The 18,400-nt window shown below is 37.7% G+C and overlaps 1 protein-coding gene across 2 annotated transcripts in view; it reads left to right on the top strand.

Annotated features, from left to right (window-relative positions):
• Positions 1–1,028: 1,028 nt before the first annotated feature.
• prkd2 (protein kinase D2) overlaps positions 1,029–18,400 on the top strand; it is a 36,175-nt gene continuing 18,803 nt past the window's right edge. The window contains exons 1-2 of one of the 2 annotated variants that reach the window (XM_079611275.1): positions 1,029–1,485; positions 1,636–1,963. In XM_079611275.1, the coding sequence (XP_079467401.1) occupies positions 1,637–1,963 (327 nt within the window). In that variant the 5' untranslated portion in view covers positions 1,029–1,485; position 1,636. Of the gene's footprint in view, positions 1,486–1,635; positions 1,964–7,362; positions 7,548–18,400 lie in introns of those variants that run through there. The other variant, XM_079611276.1, reaches the window with a different exon arrangement.

Here is an 18,400-nt window from a genome sequence, read left to right as displayed (position 1 = left end):
GGATTTGCTGCTCAAGAAATATTTATTGTGATTATCAATGTTGAAAAGAGTTTATTTCAGGATTCTATGATGAATAGAAAGTTCAAAAGAACAGGATTTATCTGAAATGGAAAGCTTTTGTAACACACTACTGTTCAAAAGTTTGGGGTCAGTAAGATTTTAGTTTGTTTTTCTGTGTAAAGAAATGCATACTTTTATTTATCAGGGATGCATTAAATTGATCAAAAGTGACTAAAGACACTTTTAATGTAACAAAAGCTTTCTATTTCAGATAATTGCTATTCTAATATATACGATAGATAGACCGATAGGTTTTTTTTTTGATAACAGATTCCATGACCATGTCAATTGGTTGAATCCACCACAAGAATGTGCCCCTTTAATTTGAACGATTAGAGAGCCTGTTTTTTAAAGATGGGTCTAATTTAGTTTATAGGTTGTTTTTTAAACCTGAAAAAATAAGAATTTTTCCCTTTTTAGGAAGTTTAAATGTAATGTTATTTTCACCAATTGTTATTGTTAAAGCTAGCAAACACTTTTTTTGTTTAATTTGATTTGAGCTCTCAGAGATTTGTTATGCATGCAATGTTGTTTCTTAACTGTGAACTGACACTCATCCATTCAAGGGGAAAGAATGCAGGACTCCCACCTTTTGTAGAGTTAGTCCGGCGGCAGGTGGGCAGATTATTTAGGCGTGTTTATGCTACACAGATCAGATATTTGGTGTGGGACTGTGGAAAGAGTTAGAGAGAGAATGAGAAAAGAGTGCAAGTTAGTGTGGGGCCCCGGGCAAAAAGAGGAGGACAAAGTTGTTCCAGGGTGGGGGAGTAAACACGCCAAAGTGTTAAACAAAGAGAGAGAAGTAAAAGTTGAGAGGGAGGGAAGAAGGTGTATGTGGGACTGGGAGGAGACAGAAGTGGATATGTATGATCTCATAGAGCTTCTCATTCACAGCTCTTTCCTGCTGATTGGCCAAAAGATCTGTCAGTCAGCTCACTTCCTCCTGGGCTGTGTGAGGTTCAGACAGTAGGGGGGTGGAGGCAGGGGGAAGAGGGAGTGTCCTCAGTAGTTTTCTCACTGAGGCACAGCAGACACGGCTCAACACGACAAGAAACTGAAACACAGCCTGACTTGCAAAGCAAGCCTAACCAGGAGCTCTCTCCAGCTTATTTTCTGTACTTGGAGGCCATCTTGAGCAGGCAGACTTACTGCTACAGGCGTTCGTTTTGCTTTCTCATTTGTTACAGTTTCTTTAATGTAACCAGTGTGTTTCCTTGAAGTTTGGACGTGTCCCTCTTCAAAGTGTCTTTGGAGTCGCGAGAGAACAGGAAGCGGGAGGAGGAGAAGGAGGAGGAGGGGATACTTACTTTGAAAGCTAAACTTTATCTGTATTGCTCACCTGCTCCTTTTCTGGAATGAAAGCCGCGTAGAGGACCTTACCGTGAAAGAGAGGGCGAGAAGAAAGAAAAGCTACTTCCTGGAAAGGTATCTGTTGTTTTTAAGCTCTAGGAGACACGGGACACACAGCAGGGACGGCCACTATTGATGAGTGAGTGACTGCTGGTGTGTGTAGGTGAGTTTGCTGCCTCACACTACCCAGTCTTATCGCTCTCTTGACTGTCTTTGACTCTTCAGCATGGCCAATGTCAGTCCCTTCATGTCTCCGGGACCCATGTCCCAGGTCTTCTTCCCCCCGGGTGGCCCATCTCCACCTGGGTCAGTGGTGATGCATCAGGGGACACCGGTCTCTGTCCATACATCTCAAACCCCAGGGTTCCCTACAGTGGACATGATGGTTGCCCCAGGTCACGGCGGGGCATCTGGAATGCCGTCTGGGCCTCCGGCGCCAGCTGGTGTCTCCTTCATCATACAGATTGGGCTGACCAGAGAGTCTGTGCTTCTACCTCAGACTGCAGACCTGGCCTACATCAAACAAATTGCTTGTTCAATTGTGGATCAGAAGGTAAGCACCACCCAGTACGTTGTGCCTTGATACTGTATGCACTCGCACCTTTGCACAGCTCAAACGGAAGTTAAAAAGTTTTGAAGAAGTTCGTTTGCCCTCAGAGTTTGTGTATTATATTCTCCATTGTTTATGTAAAATTTTCTAGAGCAGTTTATATTAGAAAAATTTGTGGTTTACCTTGGGGTCTGCTAAAATGATTTTCAGTAAACACAGACTTCAAAGATTCTTCATTGTATTTTTTGAACATTTAAATGTTCAAAGAAGGGTTTTACTGTAAAGCCACTTCCCGCCCCCAGTCCATCACACCGTGCATGTCAAAAGTATTTCTTACGTAACACACAGCGGCCACAGAGAAATGCAATGTATGCAGAACATGCTTACTGTAACTTACGGCAATTCTTATCACAGCACTTCTCCACATTAATATCCCACACTGATCTCCAAACATTGCTAATTCACTGATATGTGAACTCATGGAAGGTTGAAAGTAGAAATAAAAAAGTTGCATAATGTCAAAACATTGTCCATTACTTAGGTTGGGCTCAATCAAGCCCTTGATGTAAAAAAAAAAACAGGCACTTAACGTCCTAGTCCAGTACAGAACCCATTTCTGCACTAATGGGACAAGAAACAGGCCATCCAATTCGTGACTGCCCTTACCTCAGATCTGCATTAGGACCTAACAACAGATTTTATCAGCCAATCAGACTGTGAGATGATTCAATTATCAGATTTCCATGCTCTGGGCAGTGGTCAGGGTCAGCTTAAAAGGTTCATTGGGAAAAGATTTTTCCAGGAAGCATTTGTCTATTCTACACTATACCACTAATTATGCTTTGCTAAAAGCCCCAGAGAGCTTTGCAATCACTAGTTTGAATCTCAGGCTGGAATTTTGTTATCCATGTGAAGGTAAATGCCTTGCACTATTCCTAGGGAGAGTTAAAAAGTTGCATCGGAAGGGAACCTACAGGGTTAGTCATGTTTTAACCCTCAAATTTGTACAATGCGTTTTCGGAGTTGCGATGGGAAACACTGACCATGACTTTGCTTTTCCCTTAAACTCACAAATCAGATGATTACAACAAGTCCTCTGTTGTGTCCTTTGGATTGGGAGATTTGTGAGCTTGAATTTTGGCTCCTTCCCTCATCTCCCCTTGGCTTCAGGCAGAGTGAGTCACAGTGTTCCCTCTCTGTTTATTCAAATGGCTCCCTCTGTTCCATAGGCACTTTTTTTCCATTCACTTGGAGGGTAATGTGGCGGCATCACTCAATTCCTCCCCCTAGGCTCAATTTATCCTCTTTTAGGACAAGTTTTACTTTCCCCCAATCTCCAAAGAACTGCAGAATTATCCTGCCATCTATGTAATACATAATTAAAGCATCTGTACCAGGCAAGGACAGTCTCCATTGATTGGGTTGTCCCTTTTGTTCCTTGCCCAGCCTATTTTCCCTGCTGGTCCAACACGTAAGCAGTCCATTGTCCATGGGATAAAGAGGAGGAAATGAAGCCTGTTTCCTCCCAAAGTAGGAGGCCATAGTGTGTCCTCCGCCTCTGAACCGCTCCCTTGGGTTTCCTCCAGGAGTTTGTTTTCTCACTGCAGGTTCCCAGACAATGCAGTTAGTTCCATCTCTGCACATCTCCATGTGACATACCTTCTCTATAGCTGGTTTTGACTTTCTTTTGAGTTTGAGCAACAACAAAAAAGAAAAAAAAGAAAATGAGGTGTAAGGAAGAGTTTTGTATATGTGGTTGGCAACAAAATAGGCGTCTAAATAATCATGCTGTACACAGGCTGAACATCAAACAGATAGTTGGGTTTAAGTCACGTGTCGTCTTTCCATAGAGAGGAATGTGTGTGGCTTTATCTGGATTTCTGAAGAAGTGCATTCTTTGGAATGCCTGGATCACACCATCAATCTCTTGTTCACCCACCACTGGCCTCATAGACCTGGGGTGTTAATAGCAGAAAAAGAGCAGATTTGTGGCTTTCTTTTCAGTGGTTTGAACAACAAATTGGCAAGTAATACCCTGTCCTCTTTAATATAATGTATAATTATAATCACACAGTTTGCAGAAAGCATTTATACTAAAAAAAATTAAAGATACTCATGCACTGTGTCAACCTCGAGGTTATGGCCATCTTAATCCCGCCACACTGTAAATCCATTCTAGATTTACAGGTTCAGGAGGTTGGATATCAGAGGGTGTTTCTCCATTCCTGAGGGAAGAGGACTTTTATGAACACTCACGTGGAAGTATTAGCAGCTGGTTAAAAATCACTACTCGTTTGTTTTCTTACAAATGCGGCCACTGTAAAGCACACAGTGTCTGATATCAGGGGAGTCACAGGTAATTCTGCACCGTGCAACTCCCATATAGTCCTCTTACTCCTGCTCATTTGCATGGCTGCGAAGAGTCTTTGCATGGAAGGACCGTATTTCCTGGTTAAGTTACCGCTTTGCACTGGCCACCATTTGACTATACAAAATACACATTCGCTCGTGTGCTTATCGACAGGAAATGAATGACAAAAGAGAAAAGACAAGAGAGAGAATCTTTGGCTTTTTGTTTTGTTAGGGATATTTTCTTATGAGCTGATCTTAAACCTATTTTGCATTTTATCTAAATGTTGAAGATTTAGTTAAGAGTTGCTGGTCCCTATAAGTAGAAATCTGCTCAACTTTTTTCTTTGATTAAACATAGTGAACTTCATGTTTGATCTACACAGACATATTTGAATAATAATACAGTTTTATTTTAATAATATATAAGTCCATATAGATAGTGGAAGCGATATCTATATTACAACAACAATTAAATTAAATACATGTATGGTGTGGCAAATGTAATGGCAATTAACTAGAACCAATTACAAGATTAGTTAATGTGAAATAGATGTTTCTTGATACTTCACTGTCAGCACCGAACAAAAACACATTTCCAGGTGTAAAATATAATGGGTTTCTCAGTGGCAAAGTACAGCGCCAGCGGCAGATCACTTTCCTCAGACAGGATTTTCTGTCATACACATTTACACTTCCTTTGGAGTTTTGTCCATCATATAGGCTATTATGAAATCCAATATCCCTATCCCTGTTTGTGATATGCTTTATAAGCTGTCTAAATATGGACTGTGGAATAGGATTATGATGCATACTGCAAACTTTTAAAAAGAAAAAAAAACTATTATTTTAGGCCACACCACAATTCTACAATATTAATAGTTAACCATTGTGTATGCCAATTAATATGTTAATCATTCAGTACAATGATGTGTGTCAAAGTACCATTAAATTAGCATGTGATACAGTCGTTGTACCATGGTACAGCCACAGTTAGTTTTTAAAAAGAATAATGACAAATAGTTTCATAATGTATACATGTACTATGCGACATTAGATTTCATTGGTCAGTTCAAAAAGAGAAAACAACCAAGTGAGGAACAAAAACAAACTTCTGTTTTTGTCTAGCTGGGATTTGGCGGTTGGAGGTGTGTCCAGATTACTCTTTCAGTGTGTTGGGTGCTCAATTATGAGGTCACAGATGGTTTCTGTTACCCAGGGCAGTATGGCTCACCCGTCGCACCAGTTTCCACCAAAATACCACTCTTAACAGTCATTGTTTCTACAATAAAACTGTTCTAAGTTGGTCTTCTTAAAACTAGAATTTTACTAGAACGGTTCTAGAAGAACTGTGCAAAAGTAGCCATTACGATACTAGGGTGCTATAGCTGGTTGCCAGGGTGTTGCTAGGCTGTTCTTTATTTCTTATTTTACTATAGATGTCTATATCATGTTTAATATTTAAAAACCATATGAGCTTCCAACAAACTGACTTTTTTTTGGTCCCTGTTTTTTTATTTTAGCACATCTCTTTTTGTTTTAACTAACAACATTATATTTAGCTAGAAGGATGTTCACTCTGTTTAGTACACTAACACACAAATACTGCTGTTTTTAAGGCCTTAATTTCACAGTTGGCACACCTTTTGGTTTTGAAATGTGTTGTTGAATGCCATGCTGTTAGTAAATCAGTATGTAATTAATCCCATTAGGATTATATTCTTTTCAGACCAACCGTGGTTTGGTTGGTTACTTTGGAAGAATGGAGATTTTGTATTATAATACAAATCAAAGCAGCTTAACTTCGGCGTGAAAAAAAAGCATAAACGAGTGGAACGAGGTGCCAGTCTCACATGTGCTTGGATCGACTGTAATGTAGGACGGTGTGAACGTTAGGTGTGGGTGGAGTGTGCAATTTGCGATTTTGGAGAAGGTGGAGCAGTGTGTTTATGTGTGCATGCGTGAATGTGCATGAGTGTAAGAACAGCGGTTTTGTGTTTAGTGTCTCCAAGCCGGATTGCTGCAGAAAGTTAAATGGGTGGGTTACCACAGTGGGTAAACATATGATCTCAGGGTGAAGAGAGAAGTCTGGTTCCAGTCACACCGGCAGACGAGCATTTATGTGAGTGTGTGTGTGTGTGTGTGTGTGTGTGTGTGTGTGTGTGTGTGTGTGTGTGTGTGTGTGTGTGTGTGTGTGTGTGTGTGTGTGTGTGTGTGTTTCAAATGCTGAGCTCCCTGTTACTGTCTTGAACAAAAAGATACAGTAGTATTACCATGTTTTTATGGACATGTGCCATGGTGCAATATGGTAATCATTCAGTAGTAGTACCATTGTAAACTTAGCCCTTGTGAAAAATGTGTAGTGATTTTTGACCCACTTAAGTAGGACTTTAAAACATACATCTTTATGCCATTTAATATTTTGTTTGTCTTTGAAATATGGTTAAAATGTACTGCCCTAAAGTAGTTATAGTAAACTAAAATATAGTTTTAAGTCATTTTATTGAAACCTGTTTTTCAATTAACCTATTTTTTTATTGAAACTTGTATTAAATTATATTTGTAATGAAGTTGCAATTTAATAGGCTTTATTAGTGTAACAATAAATATATTAATGAATAGAATAACACCCTAAAGTTACAGTTTTAATCAAGTACTTTACATGGGCTTTTGCTTTAGTATCTTAGTCAACATGATGTATGTTAGTCAACACATCAACATAAATAGGCAATGCTTTTTAAAACCCCTTTTTGTTACATGCGGTTTGAAACTCTCTTCACATCCTGATAGCAAGTACTAGGCTAGGTCTAAATATAAATATATATATTTTTTTAACATATATCTTTTGGTCTCAGGACCAAAAAACGTGTGTCCTACATTTTTTGTTTGTCCTACCTGCCTGTCAATGAATTGAGCATACCTCCGCGTGCCCTGCTCGCGCACGACATCACACCACGTCATCAGCGCGAGAATTGAGGCTATGCAGCAAAGAGTTGAAGACTGACAGCCAACGAGAGCCAAAAACAAACAGCAGCCACGTTTTACAGTTCCTCCTGAACCAAAACAACGAGCTTATGCTGCGACCGTAATATTATGAAATCGTAATTTAGATACGACAACCCGTAACGATCTAACCGGAGCTGTTCACGCGCTCAGACTCGGATTTATGCGTTTCTATGTCAACACTATCAACGCAGAAATGGATCTGCAGCAGTCAGGCGGTACAAGTAATAGCTCTGTAAGTTGTTTACGTTCATTATTATTGTAATGCTATGTGCTTTGATGTAAATTTAACGCGTGACACATTGCAGACTCTGGCTGTGCGCGTTCATGTGTTTTGAAGGAGGCGTGGCTTTTGAGAAGCTCTGAAGGGAGGCTGGGAACTTATGCTTTCAAAGCTAGCTTGCTATTGCTAGCCTCTCCAAAATGGCCTTCTCTAACTTAAAGTTTACTTCTTTAAAGCATGACAAAAGATTATTAAAACGTACTGTAAAAGGTGTACTTAAGTGTGTTAAAACAGTCATGAAAGCGCACACTCTTTAAGTACACTTTAATTGCTGTTTATTTCATTAATATATTATGCAGGTTCAAGTTTTTAAAAAAAAAATATAGGCCTAAAAATATAGGCCTAACTTTTAAGATTTTATGTACACTACAAGTGACCATTCAATACAATTAAGTACATTTTTCACAAGAGATATAAGTGTCATGATAGTATTAGCATTATATACCATTACCATCACTGTATTGTATCGGCTCAGTAATGGTCTTTTATGTGTGTCTAGGCTTTTGAATCAAAAACTACAGTAGTTCTGATTTCGTGCCACCTATGTACTGATTCTTTCAATTAATTGGTCAAAAACACTCAAGAATCAGTATCCTTAAACAGTACGGAAAGAATCTTATGAATTCAATTTATAAAAAACAACTTTTTTTTCCCCACATCCTTACTTCCATCTCCATTAATTTCTATTTTTCTGTTCAAAGTAATAAAGTTCTGACTATGGCTCTGGGGATCAATGTGGCATTCCTATTGGCTTACCTGCCTCATCACCCTGACGCCTGGGCCACAAAAGACCATTTCAGCACGGTGGAGCACATACTCATTTAGTCCCCTCGCCAAGTCCCCTCCGCCCCCTTCTCCCCTCCGCTTGCCAGCCATGCCTCTCGTGTTACCGTTCGCTTGAATAAAAAAGGGCTGCTTTGTTTTCCGAGCCCTTGCTTCAGCCCCAGGCAGGCAGCACACAGAAAGTGAGTTTGTGGGCTTAATGAAATCACTGTGTGTGTGTGTGTGTGTGTCTGCAGCGCGTGTGATTTTTGCATCTAAACCAACATGTTGAGTTCAGGAGGTAGACGGCTCCGGTCCCATTTTCAGACACTGTTGTTTTTGTTGTCACTGTGCATTTGAAGATTTTGAAAGTGCTCCAAAATCACGTTGACAGTGTTAAATAGAGCAAAATTGACACCACAACCCAAATTATAATATTCAAGCTCTGTTAGTATTTGCTATGCTGACAATTACGACAGAAAGTTATTTTGACTCATCCCTCGGTTACAAAAACAAAACTTGTTTACAGTAATGCACTGCAAGTTGAAGGTTGTCTTTGAAGGCAAAATTGAGCTTCTTACATTTTTTGTTAAAAAAACTTTTCTTAATTTATCAATATGTAACCAAAATGTGGTATATTTTAGCTGTAGGCCTATAGTTGTCTGAATGGTCTTATTGTCTCATCTTAAGAGACACTTCTGATTATGCATTTCCAGCATATTTGTTTTTTTGAGAGGAATATGTTCCATGAAAAGTGCTGCACAGATAGATAAATCATGTAGTTGTGTGTTGATTTCTTGACATCTTTGCTCACATTTTACCATGTTTACTGTTTTTTTTTAAAATAGTGATGAGATAAGTTTTGACATAACTGCATGGACTGTTGATAAGCGACTCTATCACACTATATTTAGCTTGGATCAACTATGTGTTTAAATGTATTTAACAGTTTTTCCAGTAGCCTATATAATTGCCCCTTAGACTTCTATTGTAAAAGCATTATGTGTCATCTGTCAACACACTTTTAGTTGGTTTTTACAAACCGAGACGAGTCAAAATCATGTCTGTAGGGATTAACAGCATGCCACAGATGCTATCAATAAAGTTCACTTAACCTGGAATAAAATGGCAAGTAGGGTTTTTGTAAAACATAAACAGTCTGGTTTATCTTAGCTGTGGTGCTCATTCATGTGAATGATACAAGATCAAAATCCTGCTTGCAACATTGTTTATTAATTATTAAAAATTTAAATACACGTGTCTGTGTGTATGTGTGTATATACAGATACACACTGTATATATGATACCATATCAATGCGTTATAGCAGCAGTTTGACTGCACTGTTAGTAAGAAAGCATCATTGGTATTTGCACCAGTCCTGCAGGCTGTCACGCTCTACGTAATGGCCCTAGCCATGTGTGGAATGTAAATTTGGCCTTTACACCTTTTTCCATGACACAGACGTTCACCTTTGTTATTATATCTGTGCTATCTACTCGTGACTCAAAGGAAAGTCGTCTTAAACCACATAATGCACTGTGATTGCATGGGACTGACGCAAGAACATTAAACAAAGAAACAGTGCACTTGGTACCTCCAAAAAACGTTCCTTCCTTGCCCTCTTGGACTTGTGAGAACACAAACAGGAAGTCAGGCTCTTAACCCCGATATTCTACATAAACATCACAGGAGTTTTACCATGTCTGACAGGCATACTAATACATGGCCTGCCGTTGCTTTAGTTGAGTTTATAAGAATATTACACGAAGATCCTATGAAATGGTTTGACTAACACAATTTTGTTTCCTGACGTGACGTAATGGTTGGACTTTATTTTACAGTATGTGCACTTGTACTTACACTACAGTGCACTACAGTATACTTACCTAAGTAAGTACTGGGTATTATAAAATAACTACATGGGTTAAGGTTAGGTTTAGAGGCAGGTTCAGGATTAGTAGTTATTACCCAGTTATTGCAATTACTATAATATGCATGCACACATAGTATGGGGAACAGGACTGTAAAATAAAGTGCGACTACCGACGTATTTCCTGTTAAAACAGGAAGTTGGGGCGGAACTTATCGAAGGGCTAATAGCCATTTTTATGGCCATGATTTTTATATAGGCCTATGCACATACGTAAGTCATAAATATTTTTGCTTTATTTTCCGAGAAAGAGACAGAGAGAGAGAGAGGTGATAATATAATAATAATAATAATTGTGTGTATCTGCCAAAAGTTTATTTTGTCATCTTTTTTTTGAGTGCACCAGCATTAGCTTGCTAATAAAGCTAAATAGCTTTATAACCTAACTAAAATCCACAAAACATTGATTTAATGAGGTCTTTGATTGCTTTTACTTCCTTAAGAAACAATCAATGTACGTTTATCTCTCACTTTAGGATACTGATTATGTAAATAAGGGCACTTTTTTAAAATGTATAACATAGTACACTTAAGTGGCCTTTGATTTGATTAGTAGTCCTATTATGCTATCTTCAAGTGCAGATTTTAAAGTACACTACAATATTACATTCAATACAATTAAGTACACTTCTTTTCCACAAGGAGAGTCTCTTTGACTGGTCAGCTACTTTGCTAGCTGTTCAGATTTGCATTGCAAAGAACTCCTTCAGTTGTGCCTATGCTGCAGGGGACTTATTACACAAGTGGACTAGGGTGGAGGAGCAGAAGAAAAGAGTAAAACTCAGTAGAATAGGATCTTTTATGCTATTGTGCCCCATCTGACCTCAGTGTTGTATTTGTTGTGAATCAGCTACTGACATCACCCGTTTATTGCGTCATCTCTTGCGACGGGGAATTCTCATTCATTCCTGTGTCTCAGGTTGTTGAACCGTGCCTTATGAGCAGCAACACACAAAAAAAAACCTTGGCATTTCTGATAGGTTTCTCAGCTTGGAGGTACTATGACATCACGCAACCCAAAAATAACCTGACTCGCGAAAAGCATTTGTTCCATCACGCGCACAAACACAAAGGCCGGTGAAATTCCCGCACTGAGCCAAGCAGTTGTTGGCCTCTAATGAGTGTAGGCCGATGACGTCTTTACACAGCAATTACCATGGCACCGTTTCATTTTATGTAAATATCTGCCAAAATCCTTGAAGTTTTTGTTTTAGCCATTTAGCTAACAGAAGACTATTTCCAAGGTGATGACGGTGGACGGCTTAAGAAGTTGCAGCCAAGGGTGTTGTCTCAAACATTGTATTAGGTTATTCGTATTATGTTATTTTAAAGACAAGCCTTTTTGTAGGCTATATGTGTCTTCCGAGTGCTGTTTGCAGCATTTTAAAAAAATATTTGCATACCTGCTGTCCAATTCTTAAAAACATTAAGCGTTCACAGTCCAGTTTCTATCGTTTTTTTTATTTTAAATGCTCACAATGGAGCAGATTATGAGAGAACTGTTTTTTGAAAGGGTTGTCTTTGTGAAAAGTGTATAAGCTGTACTGATTGGAAACAAAACAGGCATGTTGCAAACAATCAGCCATTGTTGCTAATATTCATTCAGTCTGGTCTGCCACTTTACAGTAATCTCCTTTTGCTTCATTCCTACCCTTGTGAAAATAATTGCATTTTAGCATACTTTAAAAAAGAGCTTGTTACGAAAATAATATATAACCATGAATACCACGCTGTTTTTAAACACTTAATTGCATGTTAATAATTAATTGAAAATGTGTTATAATTTAAATAAATATTTAATGCAATTTAAATGCTTTTTTGACTGACTTGACTTTTATAATTACATCTATTTTGAAATATGGTTAAAGTATACTGTTGAATGCACTGACACAGGTTTATTGTAAACTAATATACAGTACATTAATGTAATTTATTATTTATTATTATTTTAAATGTATTTGTAATTACACATCTGTAATGAGTAGTTTAGAAGTTTTAACGTATATTAACATTAAATCTGATACTGAATAATAGTATGAAAGCTTGTTTCTGCCACCGAATAAATCAATTTAAAAGGATAGTTGTGACTTTTTTTCCAAGAGTAGAACCTTCTTCCACCTGCACAGATATTATTTAGAATTGACTAATGATTGCTAAGCCCAATTTTTTTAATGTTACTAAACAATGCTACCTTAGCAATTGTTGCTGTCTGCCGTTTTCTCAGATATGTTTTTACCCCCCCCCCCCTTTCCACATTTCTATGCATTAAAGTATTTTCATAGTTCATTCAAAATCATTTGAGTTTAACAAAGGGTCAATTCGTATAGAATCCTATGTGCGATTTTCACAGTTCACAAACATTTTTAATTTTTACATTTTTAAACATTTTTAAATAGTTTTAATACTGTAAGTGAATAATTTTCATCATTTTGACCACTTTCATCCCTTTTTGTCCACAATATAATTTTCCTACTTCTGTGTTATGTTTCCAACTAATATGGATGACGTGGTAATAATGAGTGCCCGACTCAGACATATAAGTTTCAGGTTCACCTGAAGGCAGAACCTTAAATGTCACCTACTGTAGTAGATCAATCTTAGGCAATATATTACGGAAACTTTAACATAGAATGTCACAAAATCTGGGTCGGTAAATGTGATGTCATATGCATTTCTTGTTTATTTGCTTTATATTGGTTGACTATGGTAATTACTGTGCAAATAGTGGCTTTAGCAGTTATATTGGCATCTGAATAGGTCATATAAGCATTTACAGCTTCTGGCATGATTCACTGATTGAGTTTATGTTACGACTGTATAATCAATGAACCTCTGCGTGACAACATAAATCTATAGGCCTATTTAGGCCTTATGTTTGCGAAGATTTGTTTTTTCATTGATAGACTGAAAGAAAGTATTGAATATAACATTATGTTTGAATGTCTCACAAGAGATTTGTCAACTTTAGTTTAATCTGCTTGTGGCATTGTTCAAAAATACAGTTGTCTATGTCTAGATCTATTCATGCCAATCTATCAAAAGACTAGGTCTCACTTTATTGACCGTAATGCTGGGCATAAAAAGCCACATAAACTGTGTGTGTGTGTGTGTGTGTGTGTGTGCTGTAAACACTAGATACATGAAAGGAAATGGCGGTGATGATGAAAAGCGGAACTCTAGTCTATTAGTTCGTTTCTCACTTCTCTGTTGCTATTTTTTACCCAGATTCTCATGCTGTCACACGGTCCTCTCTTGGTTTTGGACCCTGTCATTTTTCTTTTCTTTTACCTGCTTTTAATGTAGAGGTTTTCAACCTCAGGGTCACGACCACAGAGATGTACAGTAGATGAGGTCGCAGGAGATTCCTATAAATAATAGCCTAACTTCTGTCAAACAATTTTTCAATTGTTTTTTTGTATTTATTATAGCTACATTTTTAAAGACGGAAAAAATGCCCAGCTTCTCTTGAACTTAGAATAGTGCAAAATGTAGTCAACATACAATGTCAATTTGAGAACCGAAAATGTCTTAGTTATAAATAGAATAGAAACATAATATAAACAATTCTCCCAAAAAAGCATAAAATGCCAAAATAATCTATTCCTACGTTGCCTGGTGCTCTTGAATGTGGATCTCTGGTTGCACACTGTCTCTATTAAAGCAGGTCTTTGAGTCCTGAATTGGAGTAATGGGCATTTCCATTACAATTAGTTGATGTTTGGATAGTACACAAAGAGCAATCTAAGGAAAAAGTGACTTCTCGTTCCATTATTAAGGAGTTTGTTTGTATGAATCAGGCCTTGACGTGTGGGAATGTTAACAGACTGAAGTGGGTCATGGTTTTGCAAACTTTCATTCTAAAACTGCTGTGGCCAAACTGTGTTCGCATTGTCAAACCATGGTCTTGGTCATGTGACCATGATCATATCACAGAATGAAGCCACAAAGTGGTTAAGGGGGTTCACAGATGAATGTAATATATGGATCAGAGGCAGTCTTTGAAATTCAGAGGCCCGTTTCAAAGAGAGTTTGAGGCCCCACGTTATTTGTAAATGCATTCTATCTCTTTAACTATAGCTTGTTACAATCAACAAAACAAAAGTATGGAATCTTAATCACTTGCTTAATCAACCACCATTAGGTTGCAGCAAATCATGCTCTTAACGAGTAGGTCATTAAGGGTACATTTACAGGACAACGATGTACTAAAAACGTTTTTTCCTTTTGCGTTTTTCATGTAGAGACGACAATGTTGTCAAAACCATTTTCCCATTCACATGGAACTGCGAAAACGATTTAAAACGCTGTATTATGTTGTCAGGCCAGTAGTGGGGAGGTTTATATAACGACAGGTTTTCTTTACAAAGTTACATCGCTGACTACTGGCCTGACAGCATAATACAGCGTTTTTAATCGCTTTCGCGGATCCGTGTAAATGGGGATCGGTTTGACAACGTTGTCGTCTGTACGCGAAAACCGTAAAGGAACCGTGAAACCGCGAAAACCGTAAAGGAAAAACTTTTCTGTTTTTAGGTCATCGTTGTTGTGTAATTGTACCCTTGATAATAACTCACTCGTTTTGACAATGATTTTCGATTTTGACAATGATCGTTTTGACAATGATCCGAAGGTTGTATCTCGTAAATTACCCAACTAATAATGTAATAATGCCCGAATGGTACCAAACTTCTACAGTAGTAGTACAAAATAGGTTCTGTACTCATAAAACGAGGCACTGGGAAGTTTGTAAGTACACAGGCTTTTCCCAAATCATTGAAGTGACCTCGACGTCCAGGTTAGCGGTAGCATAAAATTAAATGTTATTTAAATAAACTCCTGATGTAGGCTACTTACAAACTTTGGTCCCACTTTATATTAAGTGGCTTTAAGTACTATGTACTTACATCGAAAAATAAGTACAATGTACTTATTGTGTTCATGTTGTATTGTAAAACACTTTTGCTGCTATTGCGGTGTGATACGGGTATGGTTAGGGACAGGTGTGCTGGTATGGGTAAGTTTAAGGGTGGGTTAAGGTGTAAGAGAAGGGTCAACTGTGTAATTACAAATATAATTGCATAAATGAATTACAGCTGTAATTATATGCAGGTATTTTAAAAATATAAGTACAATGTAAAAACATATGTACACAATAAGTCCATTGTATCAAATAGTTCATTTCAATGGAAGTACATAGTACTTAAAGCCACTTAATATAAAGTGGGACCCAAACTTTCCACAGAGATGAGAAACATGTTAACAGTCAAATTATATATGTATTATATTTATTTAGATATATTTATTATAATATTTAATAATAATAATATATAAGGTAGGCTATATATATACGGTATATACAGTATATATATATATATATATATATATACAGTATATATATATATATATATATATATATATATATATATATATATATATATAATTTGGCTGTCAACATGTCAAACATGTCAAAATAATACATAATACAATATTTTTAATTTTTATAAGACACTTTATGGTTATTGACCATAAAGACAACTAATATAGCAAGTGAAATATTGCATTCTTTTCGTGGATTGTTCACTTGCAGCTTTGATGTCTGCTTCACAATCTGAACTACTTTTTAAAAAAGCTAGTCGTCGCATTGGGAGATCAACTGTGCAGTTTATTTGATACTAGATTTTTATTAGAAGCTGTTGCCAGATCAGCCCAAAGCCCTGGAGCGCACTGGGGATCACCCTTTATTGGCATTTGATAGGTAATATGAGAAGGGAGAATACAGTTCACACTTGGCAGTGCAAATAAATGTCACTCATCTTTATTACTTTCAGTCAGTCCAGAGATTTGGAATATTACATGTAAGCAGAGGGCATTGGCTATTTATAGTGTGGTTTTATGTCAATGTGCTCATGTCTGGTGAGACAACACTGGGTCAAAGTCCTGAACGGATGTTGTGAAAGGTGTTTGACTGCACTGAGAAGAGAAGAGAAGAGAAGAGAAGAGAAGAGAAGAGAAGAGAAGAGAAGAGAAGAGATGAGGGCAAAGGTTTCCATAATTCATCAGAGTTATAATGGGCGCAGCCGCCCGAGACCATGTGGGAAACACAATCCTAGTCAACACAAAGCACCCATAGAAACACTGCGCTGTCTCCAAGCAAAGCCCAGGGAATGGCAGATATGATTGCACCAGCATCTATTGTCTGTGCCACTGTGCAAACATGCATACGAACAATTGAGGATACATATGTAGCCGAGCGATTCGTGGCCGATAGTTTGGCCTAAGGTCCACATACTGTAAAATCCCACAGTGGTCTGGAAAAACATCTTATTTGCCACCAGTTTAATTGGCTAATAAAAGGAGCTTTGGGTTAGTACATAGAAGCCAGCCGCAAGTGCTTGTTGTAGTTAAAGTATGCAGGCAATTAAATAATCTTATTTGAGTGTATTGTTTTAGACCATCAATGTTCCTATTAAATTGACTATGTACAGCAATACAGTGATTATTTTACATGAAAAAATAAATACTACAATTGAGATATTTAGGCCTACATGCAACCTAGGCTCATTGGAAAAAGTGTCTCTCTACCAACATATACATATACTTTATAGTCAGTGCAGTAAAACACCAACAACTTTTGCTCCTTTACACACAAATGATGATATCAGGGGCAGATTATCAATTAATAAAGACTTATTTTCATGTGGTTTATGACCTCATATAACCAGAGTGCATAGTGCATGTAAACTAATGAACTTTTAGCGCCACTAACCGGGCATTTAATTTCCAAACTGACACCATATGCCACACAAACTTAGCCAGATACACGTTCATCTGTTTCAGATCAAACTGACTAAACATGATTTTAGTGCCATTTTCTGGACATTTGAAAGTGTTCTGAAACTTGACAGAATGTAATATAATTTTACAGAAATGTTGCACCAATAAACCTGGGTTGTTTGTTTAGAGAAAACTCTTTAATCCCATTTCTCAAATTATTTGTCAAGAAATTAATTTTTTTCGCCATTTTTGCCCCTATTAATGTGAATTTTCAAATGCAATAGTTCTGTTTGTTACTGCTCTTTTTATATACCAATTGTAAGCTACTCAAGATATTGTTGTTAATGCGCTTAAAGCCTATTCTCTATTCCAGTGCTTCCAACTACCAGTGACTTATGCATGATATATATGTGCCAAATGTGTAAATAATATAATCAAATTTATTTCTAAAGTAATAAATATTCGTTATTCCACAAACGTAACCCCAAAATAAAGTGAATTGTACATTTCAGCACATGGATGTTTTCCTTTATTTCTTCCCAAGTGCCTCAAACAACTCTCGCTAGTATCTTTTATATATTAGATTCCACTAACCTTCCAAATACAGTAATTATTTCTTTCTCAAAAGTGTTCATTGTAGCTGCCCACACCATCAGCAAATCAGATTAAGAGCTTGTCATTTTTTGTGTTTAAATATGCACAAGTCGGTCAGTGAACAAGCTGAAGGCGTTCTGAGACTGTAACAAGTTTAAAGTTATAGTGGGACATAAATAATCATTTGACTCATCAACCGCTAAAGCAGAAATAATATGTGAAGCAGCTTCATTAATTGCAGACACATTCTTAACCTTTGCCCATTTCAGCAAGAGCCTCAAGCCACTGCGGGACGGTTTCTGCTCGGGGCCGCCTGCTGCTGTCAAGCTTGTTTAGAGGCTGGTTAGAAGTTGCGGTAGCATGCCGGGTGTGGACTATAATCTTTGGCAGCAGCTCAACCCTCTGGAAATAGACAATATAGAGGGTTGTTGACTTTCTTGTGGAAGCTTCAGGCAGAGGGAGGGAGTATTTTGGGCGGAAGGCAGGGACCTTGGTCCGTCTCTTCCTCTAAATGAGGTGGAGGTTAACCACATGTGCTCTGAAAGGAACACATGGGAATCCTTAGCCGGTTCTGGCAGTCAAAAAAACAGGAACTGGGTGGAAAGGTGTTGTTTGGAGTGTAGTGATTCTCTATGCTCTTTCTCTTTCTTTTTGTCTCAGTTTGTTTCTTCCTGTCTTCCGCCACTGCGGGGAGCTTTGAAGCTCTCTGATGTCGTGTCTGGGTTTTGTTTTCTCACATCCCTC

This window comes from Phoxinus phoxinus (assembly GCF_949152265.1).
Source record: "Phoxinus phoxinus genome assembly, chromosome: 4".
In the NCBI taxonomy this organism is placed as follows: domain Eukaryota; kingdom Metazoa; phylum Chordata; class Actinopteri; order Cypriniformes; family Leuciscidae; genus Phoxinus; species Phoxinus phoxinus.
The sequence above is the reverse complement of the archived record's forward strand: the minus strand, read 5'-3'. Positions and strand labels throughout refer to the sequence as shown.